The sequence below is a fragment of the Corvus hawaiiensis genome, chromosome 6 (genome assembly GCF_020740725.1).
Source record: "Corvus hawaiiensis isolate bCorHaw1 chromosome 6, bCorHaw1.pri.cur, whole genome shotgun sequence".
Taxonomy (NCBI): domain Eukaryota; kingdom Metazoa; phylum Chordata; class Aves; order Passeriformes; family Corvidae; genus Corvus; species Corvus hawaiiensis.
Window position 1 is genome coordinate 23,855,034 of NC_063218.1, and position 24,587 is coordinate 23,879,620.

The 24,587-nt window shown below is 50.9% G+C and overlaps 1 protein-coding gene across 1 annotated transcript in view; it reads left to right on the forward strand.

The window, feature by feature from the left end:
- The first annotated feature begins 1,069 nt into the window (after positions 1-1,069).
- LTBP2 (latent transforming growth factor beta binding protein 2) overlaps positions 1,070-24,587 on the forward strand; it is a 68,922-nt gene continuing 45,404 nt past the window's right edge. The window contains exons 1-3 of the mRNA XM_048306913.1: positions 1,070-1,882; positions 9,139-9,209; positions 14,853-15,096. Coding sequence (XP_048162870.1) covers positions 1,428-1,882; positions 9,139-9,209; positions 14,853-15,096 — 770 coding nt within the window. The 5' untranslated portion in view covers positions 1,070-1,427. The remainder of the gene's footprint in view (positions 1,883-9,138; positions 9,210-14,852; positions 15,097-24,587) is intronic.

The window sequence follows — 24,587 nt, forward strand, 5'->3', positions numbered from 1 at the left end:
GTGCACCCAAAGGATCACTCTGTGCACACGCAGAGTTCCTTGTGTTCTCCTGCAGACATCCAGCTGCTGCACTCAGGGTCACCACAGGACCCACTGCAGGGACAGAATCCAGTGAGGATCTCCTTCCGGTGCGTATTTGTGGTGCCCTCCTCTGCCTCTTTGCATGTAGAGATGCAGCAAGAGGCCTTTAGCCACCCACCAAGGTCACCAATGCTTCTGTGAGTTGGAATGAGCTCACCCCAAATAAAGGACAGTGTCTGCACTCCAGTGGGAGGATTTGCTCCTTGCCCAAGACAGCCAAGAGCAGCAGAGAGCTGTAGAGATGTGGCAGAGCACAAGGTCAGGCTGATGTGTGTGGTTGAAAGGGGATTTGTGCCCCTGTTCTCCCTCCTCCTACTCTTCTCTGTCTTTCTCAGTGCATATAAAGCAAAGCAGTCATTTCAAGTCCTCCCTCGACCTCTTGATACTCAGGCAGAGACAGATGGGGGGAAGGAAGGACAGACTGTAAGCTCCTGGAATATGTCTCCTGAAAGATCTCTCAGGCTGAAGGACCTGGTCCTTTTCTAGCCTGGACCTATACAAGGACGATTATAAAGCCTGAATGGGGTTGAGAGGATCTAACAGCTCTGGAGCCAGCATGGGATAGCCAACAAGGCTCTTCCCATTGCCGTGCCTTTCTCCTGACAGATGCGATCCAGATCAGCTCCAGAAGTCCCCAGACGCTGAGGGGCAGCGGTGTATTCCTCTGGCATCCGTGTCTTCTGCTCCGTGCACCCCACAGCCGGGGCCGCTCCACCTTCCCAGAGTGTTCCCAGCTGCGGCGGGGCCCGGCGGGTCGCTGCGGGCCGGGCGTCGGGGCGGGCTGCGGGGGGCTGCAGGCCGGCTGCCGGGCCGGCGGCGGCCGGGTCTCCCTGGCCAGGCAGGGGTTAAGGCTTCTCTGTTGTAGTTTGTTTCCCTTTGCCAAAGTGGGTGTTGCTGGAATGTCTCCTCTCCTAAGAAGGGGGGCCGAGCCGTGTCCTCTGGAGAGGGGGGATGTCAGCATCAAAAAGACACAAAGGGGGAGGTTTCCAAAAATAAAACCCTCCATCCCCTCCAGGCGCTGCCAGTGCCAGAGGCAGGCGCGAAGGTGCTTGGAGCTGCCTGCGGAGCGCGGGATCTCGCTGGCAGCCCGGCGAGCGGGGCCGGCCGCCCTTCTCCTCTTCCTCCTCCTGCGGCGGCCGCCCAGCAGCCCTCGCCCCTGCCTCAGCACTGCTCTCTGCCTCCCCGGCCCCGGTGGGCGGCAGGTCCCGTCGGAGTCCCGGAACGGGATGGGGCGGTGAGCGGGGGGCGGAGAGCCGGCGGTCCCCGCTGCCCCGCGCCCGCCGGGGGATGCCAGCCGGGCGCTGAGCGCTCCGCACCGCCCGTCTGCCCCGCCACCGGCTGACACCATGCGGGGCGCTGCCGCCAGCCTCCTCCCGCTCACCTTCGCCGTCCTCCTGGGCTACGCTCGCTGTCGGCCGGACTCGGCGGCTAGGCTGGAGCCGGGGACCGGGGGGGCGGCGCGGCTGCGGAGCCGGGGGGCTGCCCTGGGGGCGGTGGGCACGGCGCACAGCCTGTCCCCAGCGTCCCGGTCCCCTCCACCGTCACGGCCCCTCCCCGCCGCCCTCCACGTGGACCGCGGCTCGGCGGCCGCCGCGGGGAGCCCGAGCGATGCCGACGGCCGGAGGCAGCGTCCCGACCGCAGGCTGCCCACGCCCCGGGGCCAAGGGGGCGATGCCGGGCTCGGTCCCGGCGCGGGACAGAGGAACAGGCAGGACTCCTCCCGCCAGCGCCAGGGCAGCGGGCTGAAAGCGCGAATCGTGCCCCGGGCGAAGGAGCCAAGCGGCAGAGGGAGGATGGCGGGGTAAGTGCTGCGGCCGGGGGGCATCCTGCCGGGGGTGCGTAACGTGAGCCCCGGTGGTCCCGGCGCTGGGGAGCCCCGGACGGAGGGGCTGGGTCCCATCCCGAGCCTCGTGCTGCATCCCCTTTTCCATCCCACGGGCGCTCCCGGCGCTGCCACGTCCCCCGCGGGATGCGACCGCGACCGGGTCCGGAGCGGCGTGGGAACCCACTCGATGCTCGCTGTCGTGCGGCGCGTCTGTCCCGCGCTTGCGGCCGCGCCGCTCCCAGCCACTCGCGGGTGCACGGTGTGTGTCGGTGTGCGCGCAGGCGTGGCGTGTAACCCGAGTGTGCGTGGGCCGCCGGGCCGCCGTCTGCCAGTCGTGGGGGTGTGTGGTTCGGGAGTGTTCGGATGTAATGCCCTTCTGGCAGATCAGGGCCTCGGCTGGCAGACAGCTGCGCGGCAGCGGGCAGAGTGTCCCAGCTGCCCTCTGGAGCTGCCCATGGCCGTCCTGGGAGGCGTGGAGGGTGAGGGACTCCCGATGGGGATGTAGTATGATTTAGGTGGTGGAGAGGCTGGAGTGGCTTGCTTGGCTCTGAGGGACGGAGTGTGTCGGCTGCCGCTCTTGCTGCAGGTACCTGCCCTCTTGGCTCCTTCCTCCCATAATGGGCCCCTTGTAAGCACTCCACGCCGCAGCTTCCCATGGCTTCAGTTGGCTCCGCCGAAGGAGGCTTCCTATGACTTGCCTGGCAGGTCTGCTTCCAGCTCCAGTCTCTGGCTGCAGCCCTGTGGAGGTGGAGGGGATATCAAATGGCGAGGCCAGCTGCTGTTGTGAGGGGAGCCTGCGAGCGGGACGTCTGGCGCAGGGCTGATGTACTCTTCAGCCCAGGGCCCCTTCCTCTGCAGTTCCCCCGCTGCTCCCCCGTGGCTGATGCCCTTCAAGATTAGCTCCTCTGCCACCTGGGCAGGGCTACCAAAACCATCGAGCAGGAGTTCGGCCAACCCATGTGGCATTGTGTGTGTCCTCTCTCATATAAGCCTTGCTAGGGGGATTATGGGGGCAGGCTCTGGGCTCACAGCCCTCTGACATAGGCAGAAATGTCTTCTGCTAACATCTGGTGGGGAGCTTCACTAGAACACAAAAGGTCTGTTTCTGACTTTTCTCTCTCCCCTACTCATCTCCTTGCAAAGTTTTGAGACAGAAATATTTTCTGTGCCACTCTGCTCTTTCCTTCAACAGATCCACAGAAGCACCAGGTTTGCTCTACTTCCATTATGTTTGATACACAAAGTATCACTAACAGCAAGGCATATAGGTTCTAAGCTTACCCCATTCATTATCTTGGCTTGTCAGCCACCCAGAGAAGGAGTCTTGGGAAGATCCAGTCCCGCTCAGTCAGATTTTGACTTTTTTGGGCTCAGAAAGATTTTACCCTTTCTGCAGTTGGAATGCTGTCAGTGTTGCTTTGGGGTCATGTAGCAGTTTGGTTGAATTTGAGTCATCTGATACGTAGCATGTTTGTTTTCAGACTGCAGCTGCTTCTGGTGACAACAGCTGGCCTGTGCTGCTCTCAGGAGCATGCAGGCAGCCCCAAGGTTCACACTGTGTTCAGAAGAGCACTGAACCTTTTTGCAGGTAGCTTTCATCCCTTAATCCACAGTGTAAACAGGGATGATTGGTCCAGCACTTACACACAGTTTACCTGTTATCATCCATATCTGAGAGTGCCATTGCCTCCAAGCTTAAAGGAAGGAAGACCTGTGTTCTAGTGCTGTGTTTCTCATGCAGGCTCTGCTGCACTTTCTGCCTCTGCTCTGCACTGGAAGATCAAGGCTGGGGATACAGAGCTTTCTCCAGTCCCCAAGATCTTCAGTTCTGGAAAGGGCCTGTAATGGCTTTCTGTCTGTTCTGGAGTCCAAAGTGGCACTTTTGAAGCTTCTCTATAACCTACTGTCTTTGGAGCTTAAGAGAAAGCCTAGCTGAAATAATTGTCCATGTGGAACCACATGGTGTTGCTCCTCCTCATGGAAAGCTAGCTGCTGCTGCCTCCAGCTGTTCTGTGAGACTGTGTCCTTCCACCTCATCCATCTTCTTATGCCCCTTGCTGCACCAGACACGTTTTCATCCAGGAAACTCAGGGCCCCTAAAAACTTCAGTTTGTGATGTTCCATTTTTTTGCTAGGTGGGATATTTTCTGTTCTGCTATTTACACTGAACTCCTGCTAGTCTCAAGTATGACAACCTTCATTTTCCCTTACTCAGGTAACTTTGCAGACACACTAAAGCCCGGTGCTATTTATTTATGCAATTATTTTGGTCTAAAATCTCAGCTCTTGCATGTGATGCCTTTCCAGATTCCCAGGTAGCAGGCAGAGAGTCCCATACTCATTCTTTCTCCCTCCCATTTTCTTTCTGGGCATTCTGCACCCCAGTTCACATTTAACTGTTGTTGTAGACACCATCTGTGGCTGTATAATCCTGCTTTACCCAGGCTTTGCGGCATATAGGTTCTTGCTGCAATGTGTCTATAGGATTGCTCAGGAGCAGAGGTAGTTAATGCTGATGTGGACTTGGCAGAGGGCTTTCAGTGACTCATCGATGCCAACAGCCTTTTGCTAGTGTTCTTCACTGGGTCTGACTGCAAATATTTCATACGCATTTGGATGAAGTTCACTTTCCTGCAGTAGAAAGGCAGACCTGATGATCTAATGGTCCCTCTGGCCTCCTGTGTGGATGCTGTAAGTGGCCTGAATGGAGTCAGTATATCTGGCAGCACAGAGTTCTGTGTGAAGCTGAAAGATGATGCATAGATTGCTATTAAAATAAGTGGTGAAAAAAAGGGTTCTACTGAATGCTTCAGAAACAGTATGTGATCATCGCTGTAAAAGCCATGATCTTACTACTGTTTTATTGTTTTCCCTCCCCTGGTGCCTGTTATGGTTGCTTGGTTCTTGTTTAAGATAACACCTGATCAGCCCGAGTGTGATCCTGATGGTGGCCTCTGGCTGCAGCAGCAAAGGAGGGGATGACGGAGTGGCTTGCAGCAGCTCCTTTGCTCAAGTCAAAGGTTGTGCCAGTGCATCCAGTCAGGGCTATGAATGGTACTTCTGGAGGCTTCATGGCACTGGCTTCAGTTCTGTAGGGAGTGTCAAGGAGATACCTATCCCATAAAAGGAGCAGGCCAGTGAATAGTGCCTGGGAGCTCCTGTGCACCAAGCTCAACATGCCAGGGATTATACCCGGGCACGGATGGTGCATGCTAGCCACAGAATGAAGAACAAGCTTGGTTTGCAGTTGCTTACTGCTGCCTGTGCTCTTTGGAGACCTCAGGGTCTAGCTGGCACTTGAAGCAGAGGCTGAGATGTGGGTCCAGTGCCTCACTCTGCATTTTCCCAGAATGAGGAATGCCTTAGGGTTTTCTCTGGCACTGTGGCTATTTAGCTGTCTGAGTTATTCGATGCCCTTTCTCTCCAAAAAGGGTGAGCTGGCTACTGGAAATGGTCTCTGTCTGCTTTGGTCTGAGCCGAGCTAGGGACTGTTTTGGAAGGTGTTAAGTGGCCCATGAGCCCTGTAGCAGTACAGTGTTACAGGCAGTCAAGTCTCAGTGCCTTTGAATGTTCTCAGCAATGTTTCATTTCCCAGGATATGTGCTAGGTGACCTGACCCTTAGGAAGGCAAATACATTAATTAACCTATTCCACTGGTAAGGAGACAGAGATAGGAAAGACCAATTGTTTGCTGAAGGCTTGTTTTGGCATCAGTGTTGGGGCTGGGATTAGGGCATCCCATGGAGCATGACCTAGTATGAGGTTCAGTGGAACTTCAGCTTGCAAGACCCATGTGAGGACATATCTTCCCTTCTGCTCTGATCTGTGACCGTGTTGAGTTTCCTTCCAGCTGGGAGAGCTGCTGACCCCTCCACATCGCCACCCATTCTCTGGTCCCTCTACAGCCCAAGCTGCCCTGGATGAGGGTGAGAGTCGTCCTCCCATTTCCTTGCTGCTGTGCTTCCTGTTCCAAGGGGTGGGTAAGCAGGAGAACAGCTGGATGTTAAGCTCGGGCAGCTGCTGAATGCTTCAAAGTTATGAACATGGTTCTGGCTTAGGCCATTGTTAGGTCTGCCAGGGGCTTGATGTGTCCTCTTGCCTGGCAGGTCCTCTTGCAGGTCGTCTTGCCTGGCAGCTCTGCCTGCTGCCTTGGAAGCCCTTGTTCCCTGTGTGATGAGGGGTGATCAGAGGCTGCTAAGTGTCTGCAGGTAGCTCCTCAGGGGTCACCCCCGTTGTGGTGACACAAGACCTGGAGGGACCCTGCCACTTGTTTGTTCTCCAGACGCAGCGCTGGATGGAGAGGCCCAGGGCTGGACATGCCCCACAAGGGGCTCATGTTTGAGACACATCTTTGCCTAAAGTGTTGGTGGTGTCATATGCAGCCGGACAAATGGATGTGGAGGCCACCACTCTCTCTCAAGCACCATCCTGCAATGTTGTAACCATGCCATGCTCCTTAAACTTCATGGGATTCATTCTGAATTCTTTGTAAGTCAGTACAAACTGCATGGTGTTCGAACCAGCAAATGACAACAAAATGCTTTAAGTAGAACCAGACGTGCTCAGGAATGCGTCCCAGGCAGCAAAGCTCCCACAGCTATTTTCCTGCAGCTGATGCTCTTGCTTACCTGTGCCTCATGCTCTGTGAGGTCTTGCTCACTGGGCTTTCATCAGGAAATTGTTGTGGTTCTTCTCTACCCTCCAGTACTACCTACATGTCATTCCTTCCAACTGCTCACTTCCAGTCTTGGAGGTCCTCCTTGCCTCCATCTCTTCCCATTCCCTCATTCAGGACGTTATGGTAGGAAGGAACATTCCCATCCGGGTACTCCTTCAACCCCTGCCAGGTTGCTCCCCTCTGCATGTGCTGGGCTGTCCTCCCTCCAGGAGCATTGCCCTGGTTGGTGCTGGCATCTCCCTTCAGCCGGGGCTGGCAACTCATGTCTGGGGTTGGCAGTGACACAGAGTGGTTCTATTAATGAGAGGTTTGTGCTGAACCCAACAGGGGCTTCATGACTTCAGGAGTGATTTTGTCTGCTCAGGCTTGGGCCCCTGTCTGTTGTAACCTCGTGTCTTTCTTCCTGTGACCTCTGGCTTGATGTTGGCATTGACAGCAGCTACCAACGTGGTCCCTCCAGCATGCCTGTGAGAGATGTAGATAAAAGTTAAACTTTAATCCCGTGAAGAACTAATAGTATGATTCAAGGCCAAAACAGCTTCTCTGGAAAAAGTAGCTATTTTGCCTTTGCCTACAAGAAACATGATTATCTGGATAAATTGAGGTGGGAAAGGGCAAGAGGTTTGCTCATTGAACAGACTGAATATGACTTATGAGGTGTGTTTCACCTGTGCCAAAGGAAGAATGTGAGCTGTGACAGTCTAAGCAAAGATGCTTATGCTGCTGCTTGGAGTAGAGGCCCTCACTGAACCTTAATTACCCAAAGACCTGCTCCAGCTCAATGGTTTTCTCTTTTTACTGATCAGGACACCTTAAAAATGTTAAAGGCCTTGTGGGCTCTTATGCAGTAAATAAAGGAAGGATTTTTTTTTTCACTGGATGCTTTCTGGAGATGTCTTAAAGAACAGACTCATACATCTCTTCGGGTTGACAGACAAAATGCTGGAAATTGGCACTGTTGCCCTGCCAGAGCAGATATGAGTGGGTGCTAGAATTACTTCGGCTTGTTCTGCTTGCAGGAAGCCACACCAAGGGAATTTAAGTGCTTTCTCCCTATAAAAATCTGCCCAGATTAATAAAACATTGATCCTGAAGGACTATATAACACTTTAAAAATGATGTGGCTTCTCAGACCACTTCTCTTTCCCACGAGGAGTAATTGTACCTCTACAGGCCGCTTCATTTGTGAACACCAGAACAATACCTGCCACCCACTGTCCTTGGCTCTCCTGAAACGTGAGCCCCACAGCTTGAGCCCTGGCAGTTCTGGAGTCTCATCTCATGCCATGTGGATGCAGGAGTCAGGAGGATGCCATTTCAGAGCAGGATCTTCCTCTGACCCTACTGTGTTCATGTTAAAGTCAACCCAGAAGACAAATGTGCATGTTACTGTGGTTCGTGTAAATTCCATCAGCAGCTCCCACTGCCTTGTCCAGCATTAGAAATAAACCATACTCCCCACTTCATTTCCAGAAGATTTCCAGAGCTTTCAGGCTGTTTCTAACTTTCTATCTTGTCACAACTGCTCTTTCTCGTCTACCTAGACATGCAAAAGTTACCTATTCCTAAAATCTTCCTTCCATGATGAGTAATACTCTTGGAGAGCACCCTAGAACTTGTTATTCCTTCTCATTATAGGCACTTAAATATGACATGTGACCAGAGGAAGCAGCGTTAGCTGCCTGCTTGGGCATTGCAGAGCACCTCTTAGAGGCCCAGCACCATCTATGATAGCTGTATGTTGTCAGTCATCCCTACCTGAAAACACATAAGAAAGGAGAGGTGGGGAGGATGTCACTTATATAAGGGCACTCAAAAAGTTGCTGCAACAAAATCCTGGATTCAACACTCATGGAAATTATTTGAGCATCTTGGAATTAGTGTAGCTCTGTGCACATCAGGTAGACACAAATTTCATAGCACCAGAGAGTCCTCAGCCCCCTGGGTCACTGCGCTAGAGACAGATAACAAATGCAGGACCGGGGTGCTTGCAAAGGGAGAGCAAGCTGGGGAGCGTCCCACCGTGAGGCTTCTGGCGTGCCATCCCTCCCAGGGCAGGGCTGAGCAATGAACAGCAACAGGCAGCAACAGTTAGGTGGAGAATGAAGTGTTGTCTTCGGCTGAAGCAGCTCGGGACATTTGCGGAGGCGAGATACTGTGACCAAAGTTGAAATCGGGCCCAATTTACACCCCAATACCACGAAGGATGATGAGATCTTTAATGATCTTTGGCTGCTGGCCTCCAGTTGCTCTCAGGAGGAAAATGGTTCCTCTGAGCACTGTGCCAGGAATCCAGCATAATGCCAGTTCAAAAGGGAGCTACTCTCTCAGGGATCGCTCACACTGCAGCATTCACAATCCTTGGGGGTTTCTTTTCCAAGCACTTAAACAACTCAGCCCTTGTCCCATTGGTTTTGATCTCAGCTGCTGGTCCATCTGGAAGGAAATATCAGATGCTGCAGGAAATAATTTTATGGGTGACTCAGAGGTGATGGCTGCAGCAAGACCTCAGCTTCCCCCTCTCCTAACCACGCTGCTTTGTCTCTTTGCTTAGGCCAAATGTCTGTGGCAGACAGTGTTGCCCAGGATGGACCACAGCTCCAGGCACAAACCGCTGCATCAAACGTGAGTATGACAGTCTCAGCCAGTGCAAATCTCAGGATGCACCCCTAAAAAGTCCTTGAGTACTGCTGTGACCCCACACATATCCCATGCGCTGTGCCAGGGCAGGAGATAAATCATGGGGTCTGTGGAGGCAGTGCCACAACATTGCTGTGGGACTGCCAGGGTGTAGGTCAGCTCTTCCTGTCTGCTGGCAAAGTCTGAGTACGTGAAGTAATTGTGGTTTTACTTCATTATTGTTATTAGTGTCCATCCATGGCAGGATCTTGTTGGGGCAGGGCACTGCAGTAGCACATTTATGTGTGCGTTTTGAGCCTTGGGCTCTCACTTGTCCTGCTTGGAGCAAAGACAGGTCTGTGAAAGTCCCAGCAGCTGGGAACCAGCAGACTGGCCCAGTGCTCATGTGGGTGAGCATTGCTAATGCTGAGCGGGGAATCAGGGCTGCAAATTATCTGAATGCTACTAAGGAAAGCAATTAATGGATTTGGCACAAGGGCTGGAATGGGTGGGGATGGAGCGTGGAGCAGCACGTGGATGTAAAATGGCAGTGAGGTGCAGGGCGCTCCTGCAGTGCAAAACTGCCTGGCCAGGACCCTCCTGCCTACCCACAGAGGAAGTATTAAGTGTTCTGCTCATCCAGGCAGCCCTGGTACCGCCCTGTGGGCTGCGGTCGTTGTGGGCTCCCTGACTCAGCACTGGAAGAGAAGTTGTTTGAGTAGGCGCCAGTGCGACGCACACCCGACAAGCGAACTGTCATCTTCATCCTCAATAGCTCCGCAGCCACAGACTAACCCCTGCTGTGACCCCTGTCCCTCAATAACAGGGTTGCACCCCGCAGCTCATCCGTGGGCCTTCCCAAGGGACTGCTGGCCCCGTGCACCTGCCTGATCCCAGGGAGGTGCGGGGCTGCCTGCGGTGCTTGGTCAGCTGGGAGGACAGGGAACACAGGCATCGGGCTGGGTGGGAACACCCAACCCAGAATAGCCGAGAGCATCTGCCTTTACTTGAGTGGCAGCAGCTGCCCAGATGTTAAGCAGGGAAGGAGGCTCAGCTTTGCTTGCCCCGGGATCTCACGGCGCTTTGGCCGTGCTGGGGTAATTGCATTAGCAATCAATGTTTGGGAGCAGGGGGCCAAGGGCTGACTCACCTCCCTTCTCCCTCTCCCTGCCGACAGAAGCCAAACGGTAGAGAGCGTGCTGTGCTGCCAGACAGCGTCTGTAAACACAGCGCGGGGCCAGCCATGGCAGCATCTTTCTCTCATTAGGGGTTTTGGTAGGAGCAGTAGATCTGGGCTTGCAGCCATGCAGGCTGCCTAGTGATTGCTCAGGTGCTGAGCCCTTGTTCCCAAGGATTCATTAAAAGGACAGTGTCCCCCTGACAGCGGATGGTAAAGTTCAGGCAGGACGTAGGTGGAGACTGGTGATGTGTAAACATAATTTCATTCCCAGCTACCTCCCTCTCTGGGCTTTTCTGCTGGAGTTCAAGCTGCTGGAGACATTCAGCTGTTTTTAAAGCTGCCAAGGCAAGCTGGACAGCCCATCCCACTTAAGTTTCTGCACTGTAATGCTGTTTAATGTCTGTTCCCATGGTCTTTGATATGTGGCATATAAAGGAAGTTAGTGGGGTAGAAATGCAGCCAGAGGGAACCTCTTAAGAGTGAAGCATGGAAAGAATTGGCATTCAGGTCCTGGACAGATCCTTGGTTTTCAAGGATTTGAGCCTGGGTACAGGAGAGAGGATAGGTCAAATTGTTGCCATAATCTACTTCCTCTCACCTACCAAGGGTGGTGGTTTCTTCCTTTACCCGTGCTTTTCTAGGCGCTTTACTCTTTCAACATCCCTGTGTATGACTTAACTCCAGCCTTAGGGAGGTGTCTCTCAGTATGTTCCAGATTTGAGGACCAAAGTTGCAGTGAGGACTTGTGGAATTTTCAGTCTGTGCCTGGGAAGATGAAAAAGAGAAATATCTTTCCTTGGAGTAACAACATCTCCTGGGAAAGTGGAAATGAGCTAAGGGAGTTTAGGAGGAAGATCTTGCCTATTTGCAGCAGGCTTGATTTCTACCCACACTCTGCCAGGTCATCACAGTGAGCTGCATACAGGGACTGTATGCTGTGAGGCTCCAGAGGTCTTCTCACAGAAGGGGCCATTAGGGATAGTGAGCTGCATCTGAATATGGGCCTGAAGGGTTCAACCTCCTGCCTGTTTAACTTTGTTCTGGACTAAGACTCTGGCCGTTATGTCCTTAGTTTGGTGGAGAAGAAACCTGAACACACAAGCCAGCGACAGGCTGGCCCTCTTGCCCACATTTTAGGGGCTGCAGTGGCTTCGGTGTACACTGGTCAGTAATTTAGCTGCTGCCTATTAGCTCATCATGCTCAGCCTCCCCGTGTCAGTTTATCAGCCTCCACTTTCATCAGCATTATTCATGAAGGTTCTTTGCTGCTTCCAGAGATAGCACCCTGGGCTGGGAATACAGCTTGAGCTTTTTTCCTGGCGTGAATATTTTAAAGTTTAAAAGAAACGTTTTTAATCAGTGTGTCAGGAAGGACTAAATAAACTAATGCACTTTCTAACTTTACACAGATGGTCTTGCGGTTAAGATGGTGCATAAAGGTGCAGGGATTTCAAACTGAGTCTCTGGCTCCGCTGTGGCCTCACAGTGTGACTTCAGGCAGTCTCATTAGCACCTGGGGCTTTTCCACATCTGCAAAATGACATTCACGTGCCTCTCTTTTTGTCTTTCTTCTGAATGGTGGCTATAGGGTTTTTTGAACCGTGGCTGTTCTTCACTGAAATTCTGTTTCCTCTCTGTTATTCCTGCATTGCTGTTGATCTACCTCCCTGTCACTCTGTACAGATCTCACTTGTGTTAAATTGTCCATCCCTTCTGGGTGTGCTCACACAGTCAGAGCTATAAGTTAGAACTGAGTTTACATACATAACTTTTCCATGAGAAAGTGGACTAAATCCCCCCAGTGGTACAAGTCCTTCAGCACCTTCTCAGTTTTCCTATGGAGGGCCTAGCTGATGGACAGATTCCCCTGAATTTTAAATGGAACTGCACAGGACCTGCTTACAGTGAAGATCTACATCACTCTCCTAGATGAAGAGTGTGAGCAGAGCTGCAGGGACTCAGTAATTGAATGTCACCTTGCATGTCACTGCTCTACCCTGGGCCAGGTGTGCCTGCAAAGCAATGCAAGGCTGAACATGGTGGCATTCCCCTCTGACAGGCCTAGCTGAGTGGTCAGAGTCATGCCACAGTCATCCCTGCTGTGTGACCTTGCTGGGAGGACTTACCTCATGCACTGAAAACTAGACAGCACCAGACCTGATCTGTGAGGGCACTGCTAGATATTCTTGAACAAACTAGGTTTGCTATAATGTGATACTTCAGCAGTGCTCCAAGTCTTTTATTAAGAGTTTTGAGATTACTGTTTTTGATTTCCCTAATCCCCAGCTCCTGAAACAGGTGATTACATAAGACTTCAGTGAGAAGAAATGAGTGCCTGTCAACTTAACAGAAACTGTTTATAGTACCCTGAGTTGGGGAGCAACATCTCAAAGTGACCCCTGAGGTCAGAAAACAGAAAGCAAAGAGGAAGATTTCAAATATATATATGTATTTTAACCCTCTTGTTTCTCAGTCAGTGTTATGGTTTGGGGGGCCTGAATAGTGATTTCACACACTTGTCACTGGCAGTGCTGCCACTGACCGATTTGCTCTCCTTATATTGCTGATCTCCTATATATAGCTCCTATATACAGCTGAACTGAGTGAAAACCAGCAAATTTTAAAGCTCTTTCAAGTTCTTCCTGAGTCTGTAAAGGCAACTAGGAAGGGGATTAATGCTAGAGCTGAAATATTTCAGCCAAGGCAGCTCCCCTTCCATCCTGCTTGAAGAGACCAGAAGATTAATCCCATTCCTTTCTTCCTCTTTTCTATGTAAACTACCTTAGGGGCATTTTAGAGCGCCTGGTCACTTATCACCATTCTCCTGCTGAAGGGTACAGTCTAAGGTGACTATGTTGGCGGGAGAGGCTGTGAGAACAGCTGTGGTTCCAGGTCCCAGCATCGTGGCTCTGCAGTATTTCAGCATGTGAAGTGGTTGTTTTCAATGGCAGGCTTCCTGGGCTGGTGGCCTTTGTTAAAACAGGCATTTATTGGGAGATAACAGTAGGGACTGGCAGCCTATTTAAATCACAGCTGAGTTTTGTATTATAAATTACATCAACTTCTGGAGTGCCAGACTTCCCAGAGACAGTTAATTCCTGCCTGACTAGGACCTTGTCCCTGTTCCAGAGACTGCAGTGTTGGCTGATTTATTTTACTGGGGGATTTCATCAAAACCTCTGGCTTTAACCTGTATAGCCCTACGTGAGTTGGGGTCTCCTTTTCCTTGAGATCTCCCTCTCTTCCTGAATGTTAACATGGTAATAAATGTCACATGAAGCATTCCAGTGAGCATATCCCTGATCTAGTTAGGAAAAGCTGATGGCAGGCTAGTTTTGGGATGAGGGAAGGGTTGTGGGGGCTATACTGCTGTGAAAGGAATTCAAGTGTCTGCATAAGGACTTCTCTCACTTGATGACAGCAGGATGATGTGTGGATGGCACACAAGGAAGGAGCTGTCTGTGTGTTTGTTGTCCAGAAGCAGTGTTTCTCCCAGGCGTGCTTGTATCTCACAGGAGTGGAGAGCACAGCTGGAAAGGGAGGGACATGTTCATAAAAGCCCAGTAGCTGTGTGTGAAGGTGGTGGGATGCCCCTGCAGCCTCCCTGGGACAGTCCTGGGAGAGCAGAAGCAGTGGCTTCATGGACTGAAACCCATTCACAGGGTTTCCATGTGGCGGGAAGTCCACCCTGTGTTGCCCAACAAGGTTTCATTGCCCTTTGACCAGCTGGCACCTTCTTTCTTTGAAGGACAACACTGTTTTCCAGTGCCTTTTCAATTACCCTTGCTCAGTACAACGAGCCCGGTCCTACTGAAGCAATCTGTGGATTCCTGGCTGCTGCTGTCTGGGTTATAAACCCAATTTGGCATCTGTTGACTTGGGAAGTGTTAGGGTCCTGTGTATAATTAATAGCACTTTTCTCCCAGGGCGCAAACTGAAGCTGATGTGCTGTAATTAGGAACACACACAGGCTCAGAGGGTGATTGAGGCATAAGGTTAATGAACTGGAAGTCCCCATAGCAGTGGAGGAATTTGAGCACAGTGACTCCAAAATCAGCTGTGGAAGGAAAGCTGAAAAGCACTGGAGGGGACAGGCCAGGGGCACTGTGCAAATCAGACCCCAAAATGGACTAAAGGTAACATGCAATCCCTTGCTTTGGGAATTAGGACCTATTCCTGTCCAGAGCACTCTGGGCAATGCTGGAGGCCATGTGCTATCTGCAGGCCATGCTGCTCATTTCTGAACTTTCTGAAATGAGTATGGTTGGAGAAGGGCTCTGCAGACAACCGTGTGGAGAATGGAGGTGACCTCGTGTTAGGGGCCCACAGCAGTTGTAACACCAAGACTGTGAAGGTCACCTGCCTGCAGAGATGAGATGGGACTGTCCCAGTTGTGCTGCCCCAGCTGGGTGTCACCACCATGGGGCTAAAGTCCCATGTCCACTAACTGCCTTTCTGTGTCTCCTCAGCTGTCTGCGACCCGCCATGCCAGAACAAGGGCTCCTGCAGCCGCCCCCAGGTCTGTACCTGTCGCTCAGGCTTCCAGGGCTTCCGGTGTGAAGAAGTTGTTCCTGAGCAGGAGTACCACCCGCCTGGTGCCGTTGCTGCCTTCCAGCCCCCCACAAGCTCCCTCCGGAGGAGGACCAGCACAATAGGGCGGGATGCCTCCCCGCAAGGGGCTCAGGCGCCCATCCCACGGCATGTCCCAGCTGTGTAAGTCAAACCTGGTTCCTGGCAGGATGCTCTGCCAATCTCTGAGGCAACTAACACCTTGATCAGTTGAGCCACAGTCTCTGCTTCATGAGACCAGGCAACTTGGCTCTTGATGAAAACTGCAGGGGCTGTGGGAGCTGACATAAGGGGGTCAGGTCCTACTGTCCCTCCAAGGGATTCAGTTTGTATCCAGCACTTTGTCACAGTTCCCTGGCACACACAGGAATGGGACCGGCTAATTATGATCCCATGAGGAAGTAGAGCTGTGAAGGTCATCAGTTTGCCCTTGTCCTGTTGGGGAATAGCCTTCATGGTAGCAGCAGGGTGGACAGAAGACTGGTGGGTAGATCTCTTTCCCAAGAGGATATGTTTAGAGCAGTATATCCAGGTAGTACCCACAGAAGAGTACATAAATCTGAGGTGTGCTTGTCAGTGTTGGTATTAGCAAAGCAGTGACACTCAGAGATGTCTCCTGGCAGACTCCAGCAATTATTGAGCCATTTGTTCTATATTTCTGAGTCATTGTGCTGTGGTTTTGGTCATTTTGGTACTCAGGTGGATGCCAGCATATTGGGTACAGAAGCAACGGTGGAGCTGTTGGAGCTCAGAGGTCCATGCAGGAGGGACTCTGAGGAGTGTGTTAAGCTCAGGATGACAACTGTGGCATCATCTGGTCTTTTGGGTGAGAAATTACTTAGCGCTTCAGCACACCTGCCTCAGATGCTCCTGTACCTGAGCTACAACCCCTTCACAAAACATTGTGTTTTGTGATGTCCTGCTGGAGCTGGAGCTGTTTTTGCTGAATGAGGCAGTAAAGATGAGAGAGATGTCTTTCCCTGATAAGCACGCTACTGTGCTAGCAGCTTGCTGGGGATGAAGAGTTCAGAGTAGTGCCTGCTGCTGTACAACAACCCACACATATTGTTTGTTTGGTTTTTTTTAGACCACCTCCACTTTTCTGTAAGAATCTGTGAACATGGGAGCAAAGTGTTAGGCTGCACCACTCCTAAAAGCCCTTGTCTTTCTTGGAGCTGTTCACTCAGCCGCTGGGCCAGAAAGACTGGTTTTGTTGGTAGCCACCAAAGCAGAGAATTTTCTCATGTCTTCCAGCAGGAGCCCCTCAGTTATAGTCAGGAAGACATTACAGCAAATTACAGGTGCTTAACCAGGAGGTAATTTCAGTTTTTCCTTCTCTGAACTTTTGTCTTTCTCTGTCAACATCACTTGGAGCTGCCCGAGGAGAGGGCAATTTGGCCTTTGTTTTTCTGTTTTCCTGCAGGTTGTTTTCAATGTGCCTATTGCTTCTACAGTAGCTATTGTCTCTCTGTCTCTTTTGAAGCAGAGGCAATGCATGGGCTGGAAACATTTCTAGACCCTTGGTTGTCAACAATTTTGGAGAGGCTCAAACGACTGGCAGAGATTTTACTAGCACCAAGTAGTTCACTGAAGCTGACGTATCTTGGTGCCCAAATGGAAGACTAAATGATAGAAATCAAATTCAGGAAAGGCAGAGGTGATGCTGGCAGGGAGAGGTGGCCAAGCCCCTGTGATTGCTGCTCTAAGAGGGGCTTGCTGCCCAAGTGAGCATGCAGCCCTCTCACGTGCCTGCAATCTTGGGCATAGCTGACGAGTTTCCCTGCAGTGATGACCTCCTCCTACCCCTCTGTGCTGCCATCCTGTGTGGAGGGACTGGAGGGGAGGGAGAGCAGTGTCCTTGGAGATACGGCACCTGTTGAAGGCTTTCCCAGTAAGGAAGATGACCTCAGGCTCTGCACAGAGGACGGAGGGATGTGCAGGCACTGGCAGAGCATTCTTGTCCAGTCAGTCAGACACAGCGTCTAGTGATGGCTGAACTGGGACTGCTGAATGCCCAGCTGCCCAACGTACCTTAAATCCTCTGGCACTGTCCCAAGGAAATAGGACTCCAATAAGGACCATGCTGTGCTGTTCCTCCTTCCCTCCCTATGGAGGCCATAGGACATCACTTTATCCCATGCTTCAGCAACAGAATTTGACTATCGTCCTTTGCAATGGCCACAGATAGGACACCGGGACAAGTCCCTTCAGCAGTCTGTCACTCAGTGGAGATTTGGAGGCAGGTGTCTGAGGGAGCCTGTGGGGACTTCTTAGCTGCTGCAGAAGCTGAGAGGCCCCCATTCTGTGCTGGTTGGAACAGCGAGTGCTCTGGAGAGCAAAATCCTGGGGGTGTTAGAGGCCCTCCCAGCATGGACTGGCTGCAAATCCTCCCTCTTCTTGATCTCAGCCTGAATCTCTGCCTGGAGGAGTAAAGCCCTGATGGATGATTGTGCGGGTGGAGTTGCACCTCAGCCCAGGAGCCGAGCTAAATGGAAACAGCTTCATTTTCCTAAGGCTGGAGTATCAGCAGAATTCATATTTATTTAGCAGGGAGTGTTCCCTTGCCCCTTACCCTCAGGATGGATGACCAGATGCCTTTGACTCTGGGCAGTGTGTGTGCAGGGTCCTGTTGCTGCCACCTGAGAAGGTCCCTTCTTCAGGAGTGTTGTGCATAGATCTGTGACAGCATCTGTGCAAGGGAGCTGTGGATGGGATGTATGTGCAGGATGATGGCTGCCTGCAAAGCAAGGCATCCTCCCTCTTCACAGACAAGATGTCCGGGACCTGCAAAGCATTTTCCCAGTAATGCAGGCAAGGGAAAAGGACATAGCTGTGGTGTAAGGTGCTGAGACAGTTTAATGCAGCTAAGCTCTTGAGGGTAGGGAACATCCTCTGAGAGGGTTCTGTTTAGGCAAGGCAGTTGCTGGGAGTTGCCTGGTGTTTTCAGGATGGAAAAGGAAGAAGGCTGAGTTGCAACATGCCTGGCCCGCTGATTTCTGATCTCAGACTCTCCTCTGCAGCACCCTGGAGGAGACATCTCCTCCCTTCCTGACGAGAGGAAGGGCTGTATGCAGCCGTTGAGGATCTGTGGCAAGCGCTCCTGGCTTGGGAACACTGGGAACCTCATGCCAGCAGGAAGGTTCTGCCAAAATCTCTGTTCTCTCTCCTGGAAGCGAAGGATTAGAACAGCAGGGAGCAAGCAGACGGGAGGATCTTGGGTGTGTGGCAGAGGTTGCTGGATGAGAAAGTGTATTTCCCCCATTTGAAAATCGTTCTTTCATTTGAAAATCCTGTTCTGGTGGTAGTCAAATGTCAAGCATGGTCCTTTGCAAAGGGAAGTGGAGCCCATGGGTGGATGCAAAGCTGTCTGCCCTGGGGTGGCCACTTAAAACATGACATTGAGAACTGTGGCTTGGCAAAATCAGCTTGATGAGCTTGTTGTCATTGAGGACTAGCAGATAGAACAAAAAGTTCACTGCAAGGTCACTTGCTTTTTAAAGATGCTGCTCCAAACAGAGGCAGATTTGTCTTAATTGTTAAAGCAGGATCTGGAGCCTCCTCTCTTGCCAGCTTTGAACTTTCCACATTTATGAGAAAATGGGGAGCTTGCTTACTGCCTTACTTGGGTTGCTGACGAGTGTTTCAGACTGTTTGTCCACCATATGTGTAGCACTAGGAGGAGGTCTATATTAGCTACATACCTACTGAATGCATCTTCTGCTCACTTGTGACTGTCACTCAATTCACATTTAGGAGTGTTACAATTTATTAATATCCAAATATCAGAGAAAATAAAAGCCAGCCCTGGATGAGAAGCATCTCCCTCTTTAAGTGCATTCCTGTGGCGTGGGCTGTGGCAGCTTTCCCACTTCTTTTGGTATGGGACCAGCCCAGGAGATCCATAGTGCATGACGTTGAATTCCCAGGGTAAAATACAATTTGCCGGCCTTGTGCCACTACTGTGTCTTTATACTTGTTACTTGAATGGCATATTTTGTCAGTGCAGATAAGCCCTAATTGCAGCTTTCTAAGGTGCTTCCCTTTGGCAATGTGGTTTTCACAAGGTGGCCAAACATTTACGTTCCTTGATCCAAAGCCAACTTTGAGCAGATATCTGAGACATTGTTAAAAAATTGAAACTAAAAAGCCAGTGCCAGTCTGGGTGAGAACATGTGAAAAGAAAAATATGTCACTCAGAACAATGAGATCTCCATAAGCTCCAGATCTCAGCCCCTTTCCTGCTTTGACATAGTCAAAAGTCCGTGGCAAGCTGGATGAGAAGCCTAAAGGAAAAACTCAAGCTACTCAGGAAGAGTGTAAGTGCCATTTTTCTTATATAAAAATACTCCTATTTTTAAATTACATGATATACCTTCTGTAGTCTGGCACCAGATACAGTTGCTTTACTTTCTAGTGTTTTAAAGCTGTCAGCACCATTCTGGTTTGTATGTTTTATGTATTTACTTTCTAGGGGGTTGCATACCCTTCAGAGCAGCAGGAGAATAGCTGGCTTTCAGACCCCTTTTTTAAACTCCAAATATGGTCTTTACATTAGACCTGGTTCTTCTGCACCTCCTTGGGAGCCATTCCTGTAGCTTAATGCAGCCTTTAGGCAGTTCAAATGCACTTTTCCTTTTAACTGAAAGAAGTGTGCTGCTACTGTCAGCTTAATCTGACACTCCATTCAAGCAGGGTGCAGGGCAAATACATTGTACATGTGGTAGGTAAGGTAGTGCAGAAAATCCAGTTTATAGCCTATTTTATATACTATATATAGATCATTTGGGACATTTATGACAATACAATTGATATAGCAGTTCTATAAAAAAGAAAGTTGTTAGAAGAGCACTAAGGCCACATGATCAAATGCTGGGGAGAGTTTTCCTAATGCCTGAATTAGGATTGTCATCTATCTTGCTTTCAGCTCCCTTGTGCATGTGGATTACTGCAGTTTCTCATACCTGACTGTGTGTTGCCTTTTTTGGTTTAAACTGGTACTTCAGTAAAATCAAAGCTGTTCTCTTTACTTATGAGTATTCCCCATAAATCACCAGTGGTAGCAGGAAACAAGGGATTAATTGAAGCTGATTTGATACAAGAAGTGGTTGAAATGAAGATCTAAAAGTCTCTCTATAAAATCTACTTGTTCTCTTTTCCGTTCTTCAGAAGCATCCTGAGAAATGCTGCCCTGAGTGCTTGGTGCTCGGTGGGATTGGTACCCTGCTCTCCACACCACCTCATTTTTTCTCGCTTGCGTGAAGGCTCTCATTTAGGCAGAAACTAAACATCTAGGCAGGAATTAAGAAGACATTCAGGCTGGAAAAATATTATCTGTTACAGCTGAAGGAAAAATATCCTCCATGGAGGAAGAAATCTGGAAGGAGAGGCTGAGATTTTTCAGCATAGAAGTGAACAGCAAATTAGGCAGTGGGGGGTTATGCGTGTGGTTGCATATGGGGGACTGAGAGTGCTTAGGACTTTGGAGGCAAAAGACCCAAGTCAGATGAGTTTTTTCCTGTGCACCCTGGGATCCTGCTCTTAGTCAAGGTATTCTTTATTGACAGAAAAGATCTTGACAAATTGGAAAGAATTCGGAGGGAGGGAGGGAGGCAGGGAGCTGAGGGGAATGGTTAACAGACCCACATCTGCAAAACTGAGCCAAATGTTGGCCTTGGAGGATGAGTAACATACTTGGAGGCTGAGGCTATCAGGACAGGACATGTAATAGGTTGCCTGTAGCCTTGGCAGGGTGGCCATGGTAATTTTTCAATGGTATGGCTTTCTAAAAAGCAATGTGCCAAACTATTCCGGGGATATAATGACAGGTTGATAATGACACTGGAGCTTTGCCTTCTCCATGACTTTGGAGCTGTGCTGTTTCAGAGCTGGAGTTCAGGTGCTGCCAAAGCAGGCCCAGCACTCCACATGCCTTCTCAATGAGGAGTCTGTGAAACCTGTTCCTCCCTGGTGTGGGTATTGAAAGCCACATGAGAGAGGTGTAGAGCAGATTTGTGGTCATGGTACTCCTGAAGGCACTGGCTTTGCCATCAGGCATCATGCTTACATGGCCAAGAGTGCTCCTGGTTCCCAGACTGCCACTAGTCTTCTGGCTAGTGAGCAAGTGGAGGGATGGAGCCAGTGCAGAACAGTACAGACTAAAAATCACCAGGATGCTTATTCTCTGGTCCTTGGCAGGGATGAGACTTCAAGAGTGGATAGCAAAGGTTACATCCCAACTCAGCTCTCATGGATTGAGTGCTGCAGGTGCAGGAATCCTTGTGTGTGGCTGGGGATGGAGCGATGTGAGAAGACCTAACCACAATGAGGTAATAGATCCAAAGGCCAGGGCATCCTGTTGGGTGTTTAACCATTATTTTAGCTTAAAATATGTCTTAGATCTCCAGTGTTCCCAGGATGAGTGGGAGACCACCTGCTGTAGATGAAAAGCCTTCACTTCTTCAGATGAGAGCCCTATGCACATCTCTTCACCCTGTTCCTCTCATGCTGTGTGTGTGTGTTCAGCCACAAACTCTTCACCCCACTCACATGCCTGGGATGAGAGAGGCTTTGCCAGCCCTCTCCATGTCCTGTGTAGAGCAGTGGGCAGGCAGCTGGCTCCCCCCACTCCCAGGGGTGCATGTGGGTGTGAGGATGAACAGGCTAAAGTGTTTTTTCAGGGCTTTGAAGCTGGCAGTCTGGTGAAGGGGGTGGGTGTTGCTAGTCAACAAAATGGAAATGAAACATCAAATATGCTTGTTTTCTCACTGTGTTATGGGGGAGATGAGTGACCTCCCTGTGGCCAGTGTTGAGGTTTCCTCTGCTTAATGCCTCTGCAGCAGGTTTCGTTAGATGGCAGCCAGCCCCTCACCTTGCAGTTATTGTGTCTTGGGAAACAGAGGGCTCTTTGAGATGGAGATGTTAGTGTGCTTGTGTGTACAAACACAGGTTGATATGTTGTCCTCTCCTCTTGCATGCCACTGCCCTAAACACAGATCCTTCCCTGCCAGGTAGGACCCTGTACTGGGGAGCAGAGGAGGCATTGCTGTGGTTGGTGGGGGTTTGAAACCTCAGTGGGGTGGTCACATTGCATGACTGACAACCCAGCTCTCAAAATATGCCAGCAGCTTATGCCTGGGTTTGTGATGTTGCAAAGGCTGCGGCCATGAGGTGATGTCTGCAGTGAGATGGTGGCATTGATGGAGACCTGCATGTGATGGCAGCTGTTAGGATACTTCTGGATGTGTCTCTATTCACTAAGGTGTGAGACTGCCTGTGTGACTGCATTTGGCAGCAGTGCTGTGCCCGTTGGTTGTGCTCCTCAACACCAGCCGCTCCATGCAGCAGGGGAGCCAACTGAGGCAGCTTTCTCATTGTTTCAGCTCAGAGGAGTGTGCAGCTGAGCACCACAGGCCAGCCTGGGCAGTTCTGCCAGAGAGGTGGTAGCTTGCCTGGTCTCCCTCACCATCTAAATCCCTATTTTAGTCTATGGAGTGTTCAAGGTATGGCCCAAATGTGGCATTTGTAATCAGGTAGCCTGGCATGTTCCCTCTGCTGGCTTCACTTGAAGCTCAGAGCAGTTGCAGGCTGCATTTTTATTTTTCTGGAAGACATTGGCCTACACTTCAGCTCTGGAGACAAGCAGATTGCAGACAGCTCTTTATCACATTTGGCATTTGGAAATCATGATTCCGGCCATTTTATGGGTCAGCACTAAGGTCTGATGGATCCAACCATGAGCACAGTCTGCAGCTCCTGGTGACCACTTGATGCCATGCCTTTGTGCAGGGCATGTTTCTGCAGCCTTGCTGGGCTAGGCAGGTGCTGTTCCCATGCTTGGAGAGCTGGACTGCTTCCAGGGAGTCAGTTGCTCACTGCCTAATACATGAGCGCAAAGAAGAGCACTCAACAGAGTGGCAGGTGGCATGTGTGGCACATGTGGCAAGGGAAAGGCATTTAATGTCAGTAGAGAGCTGTGTGGAGGCATTTGAGCAGCCACTTTGGCTAAGGAGCAAATTGGATACCAAGAGACTGGTTAAAAAGAACTTGTTAGTTGTCTGTGAGCTTAGAGGGGTTCAGTTGCGTATATGGTGTCTGGCAACTCCTGAACAGATAAAATTAGAGTTCACAGCCTCTCCCTCTTTGTTCTCACACAGTACGTGGCAGGCTGGGAGCCAGCTAGGACAGTGCTGCAGCACTGGCACTGCTTTGGGGGCCAGAAGAAGGAAGATGCCAGGGTGGTGGTGGAGGAGTCTGAGCTTGGTGGCATGGGGCAGACAGCTGGTGACTTTGCTGTCCCAAGGACTTGCACATCTGTTGCTACAGTTTGTAGTGAGAGATTCAGAGAAATCTTGGCCAGCCACCGGCTCGTATGTCAAGTGGAGCAGGCAGCTGGAGTTACCACTGAAACATGGCACAGGTGAGAGCCCAAAATAAGAGCCATATGGGCTCCATGACAGTTTCTTAGTAGCTGTGGTAAGGGATAGGGTGGCACCTGGATGCTGGACTGATACGGCTCTTGGCATGTGAAGTGGCACTGAGTATGATGTGGGGCAGGGAGCCTGACACATGTTCCTGGCCCTGCAGCCCCACTTTGTGAGTGCTGTTTGTGCCCTCCCACACAAAGGCAAAGGATGTCATCAGTGACACTCTGCCAACAGCAGCTCTAGAGGTCTTGAAGGGGAAGAAAGATTTGGATGACTTGCACCTTGATGTCCCTGTGATGGTCCAGGTGCCTGTGTCTTATGTCCCATCTCGCATGACATCTGGCTGTAGGTGTCTGTGAATTTGGCACAAAGGCACCGAGTGGTCATTCCTGTGGCCTTCATGGTACATAGATTCTGCTTCACTCTCCCAAGAAGGTCTTATGCCTGTGAGATGCTGGTAGCTGCTTCTCCTGTGCAGAAGAACTTCCCTTGCCTTCCATCAAACGCTGGGGAGTACAGGCTGCAGACTTCAGGGTCTCTCTCATTTGAATGGGAGGTACCAGGGCTGAAGACAGCAGCAGGAGGGATAGCAGGCAGGTTTCAGTGGTATTTCTGCTGCTCCTGGAGATAATAAACTGAGCCAGGATTTATGGACATAATGTGGGTGGGCTTGAAGTCAGGTGCCTTGTATGGTGTGGTTTTCCCTCTCCTCCCAGAGTCTTAACAGAGCTGTCTTCCTTGTCAGCATGTTTGTGAGCTAATTGATAATAAACTTGAGTGCTCTCTCAGCAATGCCTCTCCTGTGCTCCAGGGCCTGCGGACTGAGCCATGAATCCTGTCTGCCTGCTGAGGAACCTGTTTGGAGTCCAAGAAAGGGGAAGTTTCTGGTTTGTGGTCAATTTACTGCTTTCCAAGGCTGGCTGCTTCTCTCTCCCCCTGTAGACACACATGGTGTTAAGGCTGCCCATTCTTCTGCGATGCTTTAGTGGAAAATCAGCAACTGCTGAGCATTACAAAGGGGGAAGTGAATCACTGATTTTGGTCCCTGTGGCCCCAAGCAGGGAGGGCATCTTGCCAGGGACAGGCAGATGGACAAGACAGACACCAAATATATTGTTCAGCATTTAAAATCCAGGGGAGAACCTGCCTGTTGTCCTGGCAGGTTATCAGGGGCTGAGCATGACTCAGTCCCTGCCCTGGCTGAGCCCTCTC